This window comes from Coregonus lavaretus (assembly GCF_964263955.1).
Source record: "Coregonus lavaretus genome assembly, chromosome: 6".
NCBI lineage: Eukaryota > Metazoa > Chordata > Actinopteri > Salmoniformes > Salmonidae > Coregonus > Coregonus lavaretus.
The window spans coordinates 9,231,592-9,247,026 of NC_139993.1; the positions used below are offsets into that span (position 1 = coordinate 9,231,592).

The 15,435-nt window shown below is 48.5% G+C and overlaps 1 protein-coding gene across 1 annotated transcript; it reads right to left on the reverse strand.

The window, feature by feature from the left end:
* Positions 1 to 8,871: 8,871 nt before the first annotated feature.
* LOC311131122 (interferon regulatory factor 2-binding protein 2-B-like) lies at positions 8,872 to 14,079 on the reverse strand. The gene is made up of 2 exons (XM_084163937.1): positions 12,665 to 14,079; positions 8,872 to 12,308 (listed from the first exon to the last, which is right to left on the reverse strand). The coding sequence occupies exons 1-2, from the start codon at positions 13,449 to 13,451 to the stop codon at positions 11,569 to 11,571; spliced, it is 1,527 nt and encodes a 508-aa protein (XP_084020063.1). The 5' UTR covers positions 13,452 to 14,079; the 3' UTR covers positions 8,872 to 11,568.
* Positions 14,080 to 15,435: the final 1,356 nt, after the last annotated feature.

The following is a 15,435-nucleotide window of genomic DNA, read 5'->3' on the forward strand; positions in this document are numbered from 1 at the left end:
CGAGCTCTCGTAAATACACAACGAGAGAACAAACTCCAAGAGGCAGGCTGACAAAAACAATCACGCATAACACCTGACCCAAACAAACAAACTAAATAAGGGGAACAATCAAGACACAAATAAGGGACAGGTGTTATGAACAGACAAAACCAAAAGAACAAGAAACATAGAACGGTGGCAGCTAGTACTCCGGAGACGACGACCGCCGAAGTCCGCCCGAACAAGGAAGAGGAGCAGCCTCGGCCGAAACCGTGACAGTACCCCCCCCTTGACGCGCGGCTCCAGCCGTGCGCCGACCCGGAGCTCGAGGACGACCCGGACGACGCGGAGCAGGGCGCGCAGGATGACCCCGATGGAAATCGGTCAGTAGGGACTGGTCTAACACGTCCCTCCTTGGCACCCAGCACCGCTCCTCCGGACCGTACCCCTCCCACTCCACGAGATATTGAAGACCCCCCATCCGGCGTCTAGAATCCAGGATGGACCTCACGGTGTACGCCGGAGCCCCCTCGATGTCCAACGGGGGCGGAGGAGTCTCCTCAATCTCAAAGTCCTGGAGTGGACCAGCTACCACCGGCCTGAGGAGAGACACATGGAACGAGGGGTTAATATTTTTGTAGTCAACAGGTAGTTCTAACCTATAACTCACCTCGTTCAATCTCCTCAGGACTTTAAACGGCCCCACAAACCGCCGACCCAGCTTCCGGCAGGGCAGGCGGAGGGGCAGGTTTCTGGTTGAGAGCCAGACTCGATCTCCAGGTGCGTACACTGGCCCCTCACTGCGGTGTAGGTCGGCGCTCGTCTTCTGTCGACGTATGGCACGCTGCAGATGGACGTGTGCAGCGTCCCACGTCTCCTCCGAGCGCCTTACCCACTCATCCACAGCGGGGGCCTCGATCTGGCTCTCATGCCATGGTGCCAGCACCGGCTGGTACCCCAACACACACTGAAACGGGGTTAGTTGGGTGGAGGAGTGGCGAAGAGAGTTCTGTGCCATCTCGGCCCAGGGCACATATCTCGCCCACTCCTCCGGCCGGCCCTGACAGTATGACCTCAGAAACCTACCCACATCCTGGTTGACACGTTCAACCTGCCCATTACTCTCCGGGTGGTAACCCGAGGTAAGGCTTACCGACACCCCCAACCGTTCCATAAATGCCCTCCACACTCTAGAGGTGAACTGGGGGCCTCGGTCAGACACTATATCCTCGGGTACCCCGTAATGCCGGAAGACATGGGTGAACAGAGCCTCAGCGGTCTGTAGGGCAGTGGGTAGACCCGGCATGGGAAGGAGACGACAGGCCTTCGAGAACCTATCCACAACGACCAGGATGGTAGTATTCCCCTGTGAGGGGGGAAGGTCGGTAACAAAATCCACCGAGAGGTGGGACCAGGGTCGTTGTGGAATAGGCAGGGGTTGTAACTTACCCCTGGGCAAATGTCTGGGCGCCTTACACTGGGCACACACCGAACAGGAGGAGACATAAATCCTCACATCCCTAGCTAACGTTGGCCACCAGTACTTCGTGCTAAGGCAGTGCACTGTCCGGCCGATACCCGGATGGCCAGAGGAGGGGGACGTATGAGCCCAACAAATGAGGCGATCGCGTATCTCGAGCGGAACGTACGTCCGACCCACTGGACACTGAGGAGGACTCGGGTCGGTGCGTAACGCCCGCTCGATCTCACCATCAACCTCCCACACCACCGGAGCAACCAGACAAGACTCCGGTAGTATGGGCGTGGACTCAACTGACCTCTCCTCTGCGTCATACCGCCGGGACAGAGCATCTGCCTTCCCGTTCTGGGACCCCGGGATGTATGTGATCTTAAACACAAACCGGGCCAGGAACATAGTCCAACGAGCCTGGCGAGGATTCAGTCTCCTAGCTGCCCGGATGTACTCCAGGTTACGATGGTCAGTTTGAATGAGGAAAGGGTGTTGAGCCCCCTCGAGCCAATGCCGCCACACCTTTAGGGCCTGTACCACGGCTAACAGCTCCCTGTCTCCTACGTCATAATTCCGCTCCGCCGGACTGAGCTTCTTAGAGTAGAACGCACAGGGACGGAGTTTAGGTGGAGTACCAGAACGCTGGGAAAGAACGGCCCCTATCCCGGCCTCTGACGCGTCCACCTCTACTTGGAACGGTAAAGAGGGATCCGGATGCGCCAACACCGGCGCCGAGGTAAACAGGTCCTTCAGTCTCCCAAATGCCCTGTCCGCCTCAGCTGACCACCGCAAGCGCACCGGACCCCCCTTTAACAGAGACGTTATGGGAGCTGCCACCTGTCCAAAACCCCGGATAAACCTCCGGTAGTAATTCGCAAAACCCAAGAACCGTTGCACCTCCTTCACAGTGGTTGGGGTCTGCCAATTACGCACAGCTGACACCCGGTCTACCTCCATCTTCACCCCTGACGCAGATAACTGGTAACCCAGAAAGGAGACCGACTTCTGAAAAAACAGACATTTCTCTGCCTTGACATATAGGTCATGCTCCAACAGCCTCCGCAATACTCGGCGCACCAGGGCTACATGCTCAGCACGGGTAGGACTATACACCAGAATGTCGTCGATGTACACAACCACTCCCTGTCCCTGCATGTCCCGGAAAATCTCATCAACGAAGGATTGGAAGACTGAGGGAGCATTCATCAACCCATATGGCATGACTAGATACTCGTAGTGCCCGGAAGTCGTGCTAAACGCTGTCTTCCATTCATCGCCCTTTCGGATGCGCACCAAGTTATATGCGCTCCTAAGATCCAATTTTGTAAAGAACTGCGCACCGTGCAGTGACTCCGTCATAGTCGCAATCAGAGGAAGTGGATAGCTGTACTTCACTGTGATCTGATTGAGACCGCGGTAATCAATACACGGCCGCAGACCTCCATCCTTCTTCTTCACAAAAAAGAAACTTGAGGAAACGGGTGAAACGGAGGGCCGTATGTATCCCTGTCTAAGAGACTCAGAGATGTATGTCTCCATAGATTTCTTCTCCTCTTGAGACAAGGGATACACATGGCTCCGCGGGAGAGCTGCGCCTGACTGGAGATCTATCGCACAATCCCCCCGTCTATGAGGCGGCAGCTGCGCAGCCCTAGTCTTACTGAACGCCAATGCCAAATCCTCATACTCGGGGGGAATCTGCAGTGCTGGCATTAGATTCGGACTCTCCACCGAGGTCGCCCCTATGGAAACACCCAGACACCGCCCCTCACATTGAGCAGACCACCCTTTAAGAGCTTTCTCTCGCCACCCAATAATAGGGTCATGAGTCATCAACCAGGGAAGACCCAGCACCACCGGATACGCAGGAGAGTCAATCAGATAAAGCTGAATTCTCTCCTCATGACCCTCCTGCGCCATCATCTGAAGTGGTGCTGTGACCTCCCTAATCAACCCAGACCCTAACGGACGGCTATCTAGGGCATGGACGGGGAAAGGCTTATCCACTGGAAGAAGGGGAATCCCTAACTCTAAACAGAACTGGCGATCTATAAAATTCCCAGCTGCGCCTGAATCTACCAGCGCCTTATGCTGGGAACGAGGTGCAACCTGTGGGAAACAAACAGGCAAGGTTAGGTGCACGACAGAAAGCTCTGGGTAAGCAGGGCGCCTACTCACCTGGGGGGACCCCCCAATGCTAGACCTGCCATCTCCTCCCCTGGAGGACCCGCCCCAGCACCTAGCCGCAGTGTGCCCTCCACGACCACAGTTGGTGCAAGGGCCGGGTCCCCGTGGGCTCCTCCTCCTCCTTTCCCTAGCGCCAGCACCCCCGAGCTCCATAGGACTCGGCTCGGAGGCGCTGGAGAGTGGAATGGGCGAACCCCCCCCTCCGGGACGCCCACGGGTGGCGAGCAGGGTATCCAGCCGGATGGCCATGTCGACCAGTTGGTCGAAAGTTAGCGACGTGTCCCTGCACGCCAACTCTCGCTGGACGTCCTCTCGGAGGCTGCAGCGGAAATGGTCAATATGGGCCCGCTCATTCCACCCTGCATCAGCCGCTAGGGTCCGGAACTCTAAGGCAAAGTCCTGTGCGCTCCTCATCCCCTGTCGGAGGTAGAACAGACGTTCCCCCGCCGCCTTCCCTTCTGGTGGATGGTCGAATACAGCACGGAAGCGGCGGGAGAACTCCGCATAGTTCGTGGTTGCGGCGTCCATTCTCCTCCACTCGGCGTTGGCCCACTCCAACGCCTTGCCGGTGAGACAGGAGATGAGGGCTGAGACGCTCTCGTGTCCCGAGGGCGCCGGGTGTACGGTGGCGAGGTAGAGCTCCACCTGCAGCAGGAACCCTTGACACCCGGCGGTGGAGCCGTCGTACGCCCTCGGGAGCGAGAGCCGAATCCCACTGGGTTCCGGAGATGAAACCGGAGGGCTGACCGCTGGAGCTGGGTCGGTGGTTGGAGGTGTGGGCACCCCGCTGGTCTCCCATCGGTGTAGAGTGTTCATCACCCTCTCTAGGGCGTGACAGACCTGGTTCATTCGGTCCTCCTGACCACGAAGACGTTCGTCCATATCGGCGGTCGGCGCGGTCGCTCCTGCTGATTCCATTGTGATGCGTGATTCTGTCAGAGTGGTGTAGGTGGATGATAGGAATCAGGCGCAGGAAACCAGGAGGACGTCAACAGAACTTTACTGAGTCCAAAACACAAGTATACGTCGCCAACCCAACCGGGTGGCGCGAACAATTACGCACGAAAATACACAGTGCGAGAAAACAAGGAAAAGCGCACACAGTGCGAGCTCTCGTAAATACACAACGAGAGAACAAACTCCAAGAGGCAGGCTGACAAAAACAATCACGCATAACACCTGACCCAAACAAACAAACTAAATAAGGGGAACAATCAAGACACAAATAAGGGACAGGTGTTATGAACAGACAAAACCAAAAGAACAAGAAACATAGAACGGTGGCAGCTAGTACTCCGGAGACGACGACCGCCGAAGTCCGCCCGAACAAGGAAGAGGAGCAGCCTCGGCCGAAACCGTGACAATAGCCTATTTATTGCCTTACCTCCATAACTTGCTACATGTGCACACACTGTATATATATTTTCTGTTGTATTTTTTGACTTGATGTTTTTTTTTTACCCCATATGTAACTCTGTGTTGTTGTTTTTATCGCACTGCTTTGCTTTATCTTGGCCAGGTCGCAGTTGTAAATGAGAACTTGTTCTCAACTGGCTTACCTGGTTAAATAAAGGTGAAATAAAAAAAATGTAAGAACAGATGAATCACGTGGCATAAACAGTTGGACGACTGACCCCGCACATAAACAAATATGAGAACAGACTTTGTCTCTGCAACAATCCATTCCACTCACACTCATCATCCCCAGTGTCCATTGCCCAACGTTGAATGTCGTAATTTCATAGATAACATTTGTATTCCTTTACTTTGTCGACTTGCATGGACAAAGGTCAACAGTTTGCAATAGAAATAATCCGGAAGATAAATAAATCCAATGGCCAGAGAGCTTTCTCTGCCTCTACAATAATGTGGCAGAATTAGACAACAGAAAAACCTAAATAGGTCCCCCCAAGAAATGTAATACTCACAAACTCACACATACACACACATCCAACATCATTGGATCATTGGCTCAAACTGAAAAGAGGCGGGATGGATTTCAAAGGCCTATTTTGATTTGACAACAAAAGGTTTTGCAACACTCGTCAAACGCCAACAAGGCTGTAACACGTTTACCAAAGGAGGTAAAGGGACGTACCATCCGTGTGCCATGCTGTGTAGGGATATTTAATTACAAAACAGTTCATTTCACAGATCTGAGGGAGATAATACATGCCCCCCCATCAGGAGCAAAACCCATGTGGCGCGTGTAGCGTCAAAGCCGCTCTGTATTTAAAGCTTTTTCAAAGCCGAACACAACACAGAGGAACAGGAAGGATGTAAATGATCTACTTTAAAGAGTCAGAATCTCAGAGATCACACTCCTTGGGGCTGGGGGTCTGGGATCTCCATTTCAAAGTTGCCAGAGTGCAGAAGATGGAAACAAGGCTTAGCTGAAAATGTCTCTTGGACGAGCACCCTCTTTCTTGAAGCAAGACGGCCCTCGTCGTCCCTTTAGAAGATGACTCATCAAAGTAGTTATTTGAAAAGCAGCACATCAAGGCCGACATGAAAGCATCCACAAATGAATTGATAAAAGTTCAGAAAAAACTTGGCTCTGAAATATGGGATAGAGAAAAATTATTTCTAAAACATAATATTGAAAATCGTCTAATAGAAAATCGTCTCGCAATTTCATTAAATTGTCCTGATTAAACCGTAAAAAGTGGTTTCAAATGCTTATTTTGGTTATTTTTCTTTTCTTATGCGAGTCCAGATTGGTAACATCAGATACTAGGCATCCAACTGTTGATAGTCACCTCAATAAAACATTTCCAATTGACAATAAAAGTCTGTTCCAGACCAGTCTGCTTCTCCGATATCATTGCCAACAAGTCAATGACATAAGAGCTATAGCAGAATCAATCTGGTACTTCAAAAAAAAAAAAAAAACGTTGCCTTCAATAAAACAAGGTCTAGAACTGTAGAAGGCCGATTTTGTGTACTTGCTTCAGTTTACCCTTCCTCCTAACCATTGTGAACACTCGCCCAGTAAGCAATTCAGCATTTTCCTGCAGCAGTTCATCATAAACGCCCAATATGGGCCACACTTAGCGGGTAGCTATTTCCTTCGCATGCGGATTGACGTGGCACATCCACATTGCCTGGTGTTTACTTTTCGCAGGAGTGCGGTAACTAGGCAACGGGGCCCACTTTCACGATACACACATGGTTCACTCTCTGTGTGTCGATCGCTATATTTGGGCCGTCCATAAAACCTATTTTCCAGATAAAGGCTTTGGGAGAGTCAACAGAACACGCGTTCCTTTCTTGGAGTTGGCTGCTGGGTGATTAATGGTGGCAGAAGCTTGCCTGTTTTCTGTCTAATTATAGTGAGAGCAGCTGCTGGATTTGACCCTCCCCTCTTTCGCTGTTAACTCCCCCACTCCCCAGCGTTCCCCCACACACCTTTCACATTCTCTTAATTTTTTTATTTGTTTTACTGGGACAGCAAAGGACCCTGGAATGTGAGCACGGGTATTCCCCCCCCCACCCCACCCCTCCCTTTACAACTCACCCGGCAAAGCACAGTGGCCCCCCACAGGATTTCCAAAAGCCCCCAGGCGAGATCTTTCAAATCGCTGACGTGGCAGGCCGGGGCCCAGACCATTGTGCATGTGCAACATGTTCAGCCACGACCGGCGGCCATTTGTCATGCGGGGCTGTTGGGTGACCTTTTGAACAGATGAGACTATGCTATCCTAGTTAGCCTAGGCAGTCGTTTGGACACAGCTATCACTTCTAAAATGCGCATGGCAAACACAACCTTAAACAACCTCGGGGCCTTACAAACAAACATGGAGAAGTTAGTGGCACTTGTTGTTAGCGATTCGTTGCGTAGTCATGAGGAGATGGTAGAAGCAGCACAGTAAGGGCGCTAAGGTTGAACTGGAAGAATGTTGGCCATCCGACGTGCCCGTCCTTTCAGACAAGCCCTGACATTGCAGGTCTAAAAATACAGGGGTGAATGTTTTAGGGGAGTTTGTGGGAGAGTTATAAGCAGTAGAGGCTCATATAACCTCCAGAGACAAACATTGACATGGCAATGGTTAAAAATAAGTTACTATAAAGGTGTTAAAAGGGAGGATACAGTATGCTGCTCTGTTTGGAATTGCTCCAGATTAACTAGGCCTAATTTTGTATTTATTTTACTAGGCAAGTCAGTTAAGAACAAATTCTTATTTACAATGACGGCCTACACCAGCCAAACCCGGACGACGCTGGGCCAATTGTGCGCCGCCCTATGGGACTCCCAATCACGGCCAGTTGTGATACAGCCTGGAATCGAACCAGGGGGTCTGTAGTGACGCCTCAAGCACTGAGATGCAGTGCCTTAGACTGCTGCACCACTCGGGAGCCCATAATACTGTAGGCTACATAGAATGATGAACACCCTCAAAGTTATTTTGAAATTGTTTTGTGGAATAGCTTTGGCTCTTAGTTTGATATTACATTCGTGTCATTCCATACTTATATTTCTCCAAAACAGCCACTATTCCCTAGGTTTCATTCAATTGAATGAAGGCCATATTAGATGTGATTTTTATTTACGTTGTTATTTGATAACTCCATCAGGATCTATGTTGAAAGCTGTATGGTACAAATGAAAGAAGTTTAGGCTTCTGAGGCTATTTTAATACAGAGGTAGGTAACATTCGTTCAACAAACCTGTATTGGAAAGTTCACTCGTTGCAAATTCCACATGGCCGACCTTGTGTGCATGCTCCTTGTGTGTTTATTATCGTACGGGGGTGGGACAGCTGAGCAAACAAAAAGAGAGAGACGGGAAAAAAGCCCTAAATTCTTTCTGAGTGTGCCCCGTAATTTGAGCAAACCTATTAATCTCGGACGACTGGCTGCTTTTTCGCCCTCTGGGGCGTTTCGGTGACAGATGAAAAGGAATGAGCTGGCTCGGCTGGAATTCGAAACATAGAGCTGAGCGCCAGCCAGCGTTGTAGATGAGCTGGCACCAATGTAACAGAAAGCCCAGGTCAGGTACGAACCGTCTGCTCCTCTCCCTCCCTAGACATCAAACAAATCAACATCGATCCGCACAAAATGGAACCTGACAAATCGGCTGCGGCCAAGTCTGTGTAGGTCTACTGTGAAATAGCTGCAGTGCACATTGGGTGAATCACTGCATCAGTCATTTTATTACATAAGCCTAAAGTGCTCGCCACAACATTGGGGGAAAAGAGAGAACGTACAAAATAAATGCAAATAATTTTTGGTAATGTAGGCCTAGCCTACTCTTTATCAGTGAATGAACAGTTTCCATTTACTGACTAATACAATGTAATTGTACAAAACCAACAGTGGGCTAATGTTTGTTTTATGTGGAATTTGCAGTCTCTTAAAAATGACATGAATTTAAAGTACAGCTGCAATGTGTGGCCATGTAGGGCTGTATCTAGGCCTATTTCCTTCCAAAATAGAGCTTGCTAGCTTGTAGTCCTAAAACCCAGAAATGAGTTTACCTGTGGTTCAGTCAGCCATGCCTATTGGGAAAATGAATGGGGAAAGAATATGGTTTTGGGATAAACGCAGAAAATAAAGGGCTGAGGTTAACACAGGCTTAAGAGATCTTATACGTTTTGTTCTATAAGATAATATCAGTCATTTAACATGACCTTTATTAAAAAACAATTATTACATAAATGCTTCAAAATTCACAAAAAGTGACATTAGCTGATGACGACTATCTCATAGAACAACATTTATAAGATCTCCTAAGCCTGTGTTTACCACAGACCTTATTTTTGGCGTTTATCCAAAAACCCTCCAAAAACTCCATTCATTTTCCTATTGGCTCTGTCCAACGAACCATGGCAGAGTTAGTGCCTATAAAAGGACGGCATTACTATTGCTCTCTATACCAACCTTGGACCATGTTGTCGTCAAACTGGGTCAGTAAAGGGTTAAGTTTGGATTTGGCCGCTCCCCTGAATGGCGGGTGAATGCAAGGCGAAGGCGCAGAAATACACAAGCCTCCCATTCATCTCGTCACCGTGTGATCAACCTTGAACAGTGGAAGGCGTGTTATTGCACCGGAGGCCCCGAGCAGGCAGCAGAAGAGATGAGAGGGAGGGGGGGGACGGTGACTCAGGAAATCCACTGAGGCGTGCACATGACCAAGCACCTCTTTTATGGAGGATGATATTCTTGAGGACTACAATGCAGCCATTGACTCAATGGTGTTCTGATGGCGAATCATGTCAAACGCCCATGTGTGTTTTGTTCATGTGTGCACTATAGCCTATAGAGGGGATGATTATATATTCCTTTTTCAGATAGTTGCCAATAAACAATTGATCCAGAGGAGAAATGAACACAAATAGACATCTACAAATAATGCATTGTTTGTTGTTTATGCTGTTGGGTTACTAGGGAGATATCTAGGTTATCACCGAATTAAATATGTATCCAGTCAGCATTGGCTGTGGCTTACAGATGAATGAGAGATTATCTTATAAATGCACAACTCCAAAACTGGTTTACCCAGCTCAAATTGATGAATCACTCTCACACAGTGGACACTATGTTTGCTTTTACAGTAGCCTCAACAAATGTATTCAAACTATTTATCTGAGGCAAAAATCTAGAGACACATTCATGCTTCTTGACAAGCATGCAGCGTTGAGTTATGTGGAAAAAGCCAATACAGCCAATCAAAGCTCACATGTACCTAGTTCACAAGTAGTCACACGATGTAATCATTCATGACTTCACATCTTTACTATGTTTTGTTTTGGTTTGTATTAGGGCGTGGATGCAATGTGTCAATGGCAATGCCCCTGGGGGCAAAGTGACAAGAGAATAGATTTGAAAGAGATTTACCTGAATATTGTGTAGATCGTATTGATCTACATGACTTCAGTACATTTTAGCTCCATTGCTAGCCTAACTACCTTTGAACATGAAACGAAACAACTCCTCTCCCTCCATTTAGGCTGACTTACCAAGAGATAATTTACAGTAGAGGCTGTTTCAATTGTGCAGAATCACTTTAAAATCAACATCCCCAAATAAACAGTGATGTGGAATAACCTTAGTGAACTGATTAAATTGGGTTAACTGTACCTGAACTTCTAGCATGAGAAACTTAGAATAATTTTATATTTACCAGCAATAGGAGACATGCAGTGGATTGTACAAACTTAGTGGTCATTAATGTCCAATAGCCTCATAGTTACTGTAAGCAAAGTAAATCATGAGACTTAAAACCATCTTACTGAGGAATTTTTGTTTGCTGGCATATTCAACTGTATGTTGTTTACCGCTGTATAGAAAATCTCCCCTCACTTCTTTTCCTCCCTCGCTTTGCTTCCCCCCTCCACTCCTCCCTGGGTCCCATTTTGTTATTTTCAAAAGGTATTGCATCACTGCCCATGAGTGATTCATAGTCAGGACATGACTCTCTCTCCCTATGGCTTCACTCATTACTGATTGCAGGGAAATAAGCAAACCAGACACTAGTTATTATTACAAGGTCAGAAATTGTATTTGGCAAGTTTTTTTTAAACAAGTGCATACAAGTACAGCTAGAAGCATTTCAGTTTGCCAAGTGCTCGTAGAGTCATATTAGTTAGTCACATTCTATGTTTAACAGGGACTGCCACCAGAACTAAAAGTACATCGATAGGACATCGAAAAAAGGGGGAGGAGGAAAGTAGTCTATTATGATGAGTACATACCTTTATCTTCAAAAAAATATAGAAACACAATGTATTGAAAAAAAAAAAAAAAAAAATTATACAGCCATGTTTACGAAGTATACAACTTCCCTTGTGTCCAATATGTACATGTCCATCAGTTTCTTTTGGATGGTATGCATGGTACGAGGATTTATATTCATTTGTAATGGTGTACATGTTGGTTTTTGTTTGTTTGTTGTTGTTGTTGTGGTGGGTAAAAAAAAAATGCTGGTAAAATCAAGGGTCTCTCTCCTTTTTTACTTTCACGTCCCCTGCCAAGATGGTGGCTATTTCACCCTGCATGAAGGCCCATGGTACGTTGGAGCCCACCAGTGGGCATTTCTCCCCGCTGGGGCAGTACACCTCTCCCGTGGCCCCCTGCTGTTTGATACTCTCCCGGGAGCAGGGGAAGCAGAACTTGTGCGAGGGAACCGACGGGCACTGGACAAAGTGCGTGTCCTCCAGCCTCTCGTGGCACAGGGTGCAGCACAGTGGCACGCTGCCCGGCACCGACGAGTCTGGAATGCTCTGCGGCGGCGCCCCGTGAGGGTCCATGCCCTGCGAGTGGGCCGTGGCCACCACCTCCCTCTGGGTCAGCCGCCGCTGGCCTGCAGAGGACGGGGACAGCGGGCTCCCGCTGTTGCGCCGGCCCGCTGCCGTGGTGGAGTGCACCTGGTTGGCGTCCTTGGGCGAGTTAGTGTTGCCGGCATTGTCAGCGGCGAGGATGAGTGCTGCCATGGGCGACTGGCCGTTCTGTGCCGTGGCCGCCTCCGGTGGGGTGGTACGACTGTGAGGGGAGATGGTGGAGGGTGGAGCGGCAGAGAAGCCTGGCAGGGAGGCCGGGGGCATCTTGAGGACCTCGGAGGGCGATGGCAGCCATGGCTGGCCCTCGCCGCCGTTCATCTTGGGGGCGGAGCCCTCGCCGTCTGGCTCAGGGGAGGCTTTCCTCTTCATGCTCCGCGGGTGCTTCCCTCGGTCTGTTGGAGAAGAAGGAGGAGGAGGGGAGGGGGGGTAGAGAGAGGAGTTCAGGGTTAACAAACACTCCAACCACCACAGCAGCAAATGTTCATGCACCGTAAATAATGAAAAATTCCTCTCAAAGTTGTATTCTTTCATATGTAAAACAAATTTTGCAGAGGAAAAATAAGTAAGCTAGTTGGTAGCCTGCTGGGGATCAGACTAGAGGAAATGTAAACATGCATAAACAACCATTCAGCTGAAAACCCACGTCAACACAGTGGCAAAGTAGCTGACTAAGAATTTCAACACTCCCAGTTCCTGTTTTGTCTTCTAAATGAATGCATTCCTGTGTGAAAAAAATCCACAATCCTACCTGGTTTTGAAGAAGTTGCACTTGTCTCATATCCCATAACGCGCTGCATCGCCGCATGGTCTTTCTTGAACCTGCTGTCGAATGTGTGGAGAGCCATCAAATCCCTCACTGTTTTACCCTTACCCATCCACTCCTCCGCCCGCTTGTGGCTCTCCGACATGTCCGACATGCTATCCGGTCTATGCTTGTCTTTCATATCCTCCCCGCGCTTGCCGTGGTCGCCTTGACCAGGAGCATTCAACGCGCCCGGCATACCCATTTGGGCGGGCCGACCATTGAGTGCGTGTACTGGGCCCATGTTTCCGTTTACTAAAGGCACCAAATTGGGAGGAACCGTGCTAGTCCTGCGAGGATTAGGGCTCTGGCGGTTCAGCTCCGGTGGGTCGTCAGGTTTTGGAAATCCATTTGGCACAGGGATGCCGTTAACTTGCCTCCCCGGTTGGTACTCCGGTCCCAACCTTGGCGGCCGGTCAGAGAGGGGATAGCGATCCAGAGGCTGAGGCGGACGCGAGCCGGGGTCTCCAGCCGAATGGTTGTGGGACTGAATTTCCTTCCCCGAGTGTTGAGGTTTGCCTGGCCCCGGAGATCTCCCGTCCTGGAAGCCATGAGCCCTCTTCAGCTGTCGGGCAGTCTCAATTACAAACTCAATCCGGTCGGCTCCCTCGTAGTTGACACATCCCCTGCAAACTGGTTCGGTAAAATCCCAGATCATCGCCCATGGCATGCGGGGCAAGTCACACAAATAACATGACTGCCTCCTCGAAGCAGCTACAGCCGCGGAAGACATGGTTTTCTAAAAAGTGGATACCAAATTATCCAAATCTCCCTGGGATTCGTTTTATTCTGTAGAAAAAAGGAATCGCGAATTATTTTGTATTTTCCCTCTAGCCAAGCAGCCTTAAAACAGCCAAGTTACACTGAGAAGTTCATTGCAGTTGTGTACTTTACTACGGCGCGCCTCTATCTATCTCGCACTACAACTCACAGCCCGAGCTCAATGTAGGGCGGTGACGTCACCGACGACACACCACTAGTGCTTCTAGCAGCTCCAATTCTATTTACTTGATTCTTCGACAGCCCCTCCAGCGCATGCTCACCTTTTCCTCTCTTTATCTGTAGGCCCTACCACTTGTGCAAGGAGTTAAACTGCCAGCAAGCCCTAAAGAGAAACTGGTTTGAGGCAGTTGAGCCCTGCTACTTAAATTATTTATTTCAAGTCAAGGTTACTTGTTTAAATAATGTTGATGATAGGCTTCTGATTACTGAGAATCGACATCCAAAGAATTCAAAGCAACAGCTAAAATTATTGCGGCTCCTAAATTATCTCACGAATATTTAATGCCTTTGCATGCAACTCAAGAAGTGGCGTCACCTATCTTGCTCTTTTAGGTAGCATATGCATGCTCTCCCGGACTGGCACTAGAGCCCTATTTAGAAAATCGTCATTCCAGTCACGCTGCCAGCACAACGTCACGAGGCGGATAGCTTTCACCCAACCATACAATTCGACTCTGTTACTATGGCAGATTTTACCTTCCTTCCTTCGTCCATTTAAAAATCGGATAGCCTCTTTCCAATTCATAGTTTACGCATTGAGCTTTGCACAATCGGCTTGTTTGGACATAAAAATAGTTTTCATAATGCAACTACTCTAATCTAACGTCGAAATGTTTCTCATTTTACAAATATGCGTCATTAACTAAATTTAGGCTACTTTGTCAATCGCTTGCTACATGCGCCCCTTATTCTATGCAACAATGTATCACATAACGAGGTAGTTGATACGTTGTTGCAGTCACATTATGCTGTGGCATGTGCCTGTAACATTGTTGCAATTCGACATTTGAGATTATAGCCCCTAACCACCGTTTGAGCGATGTTTTTACAAAGAGCGACTGTGAATTTCCTCATCGTCTAAATATTGGACAAAGTTCAATCAGCATGACTAACTCACACCAATCAACGCCTCGTGATTCAGTAAACTCGACAACTCACAGCCTGTCTGACTGGCAAACACGGAAACCCCCAGATCAAAGTCACAAACCGAGACATCGTTTGCACTTTTTTCAATTACTGCTCCATCAATTCTTTAAGTCTGGGGGCTATTCGTGTGGATAGTTCATTTACTTTGATTGATAATTTCACATAGCCTAAATGTCACTCCGGTCTGGTCTTGTTAAACTGTGAGGAAGGTCTACAAAATAGCCTTAGGCCTACTAAATGTGTTTATTGCATGAACTGTGTTTGTAGCCTATATAGCTCACTGTAGGGTTTGACAAAAAAATGATGCCCTCATTGCCAACCGACCGAGGAGTTTTCCATCATTTACTTTCTCTCTTTGTTACGGTTAGCCACAAAATTGTAGAGTAGGTGGCTGTTGTGTGTGAGGCAATACCGCCGAGGAGACCTGCGGATACAAAGCAGGGTTTGTTTTTGCAAGCATGTAGCCTACTATATGATGACGTTCCAAACAGGAAGTGGATTTTAGTCACGTACCCGCTTCTTACCTCGCCCATCCGTGGAAAAACAAACTACCCATCCTGGCTCGCTGCCAAAGATCACAGACATGCGGGGTAGGACGAACGAGTCACAGCAAGTTAAAGCAAAATACCAAAGGAAATGGTTTCTGATAAAAAGCATGCTCTTTGTTAAAGAGACAGTCGACTAAATGTGATGAATCGTTTCATTTTTTGGCTACATCTATTTGTTTCTAATAGGCTAAACATGGAAAATGGCAACTATATCATTGTATAGCAACAAGCTACAAAATG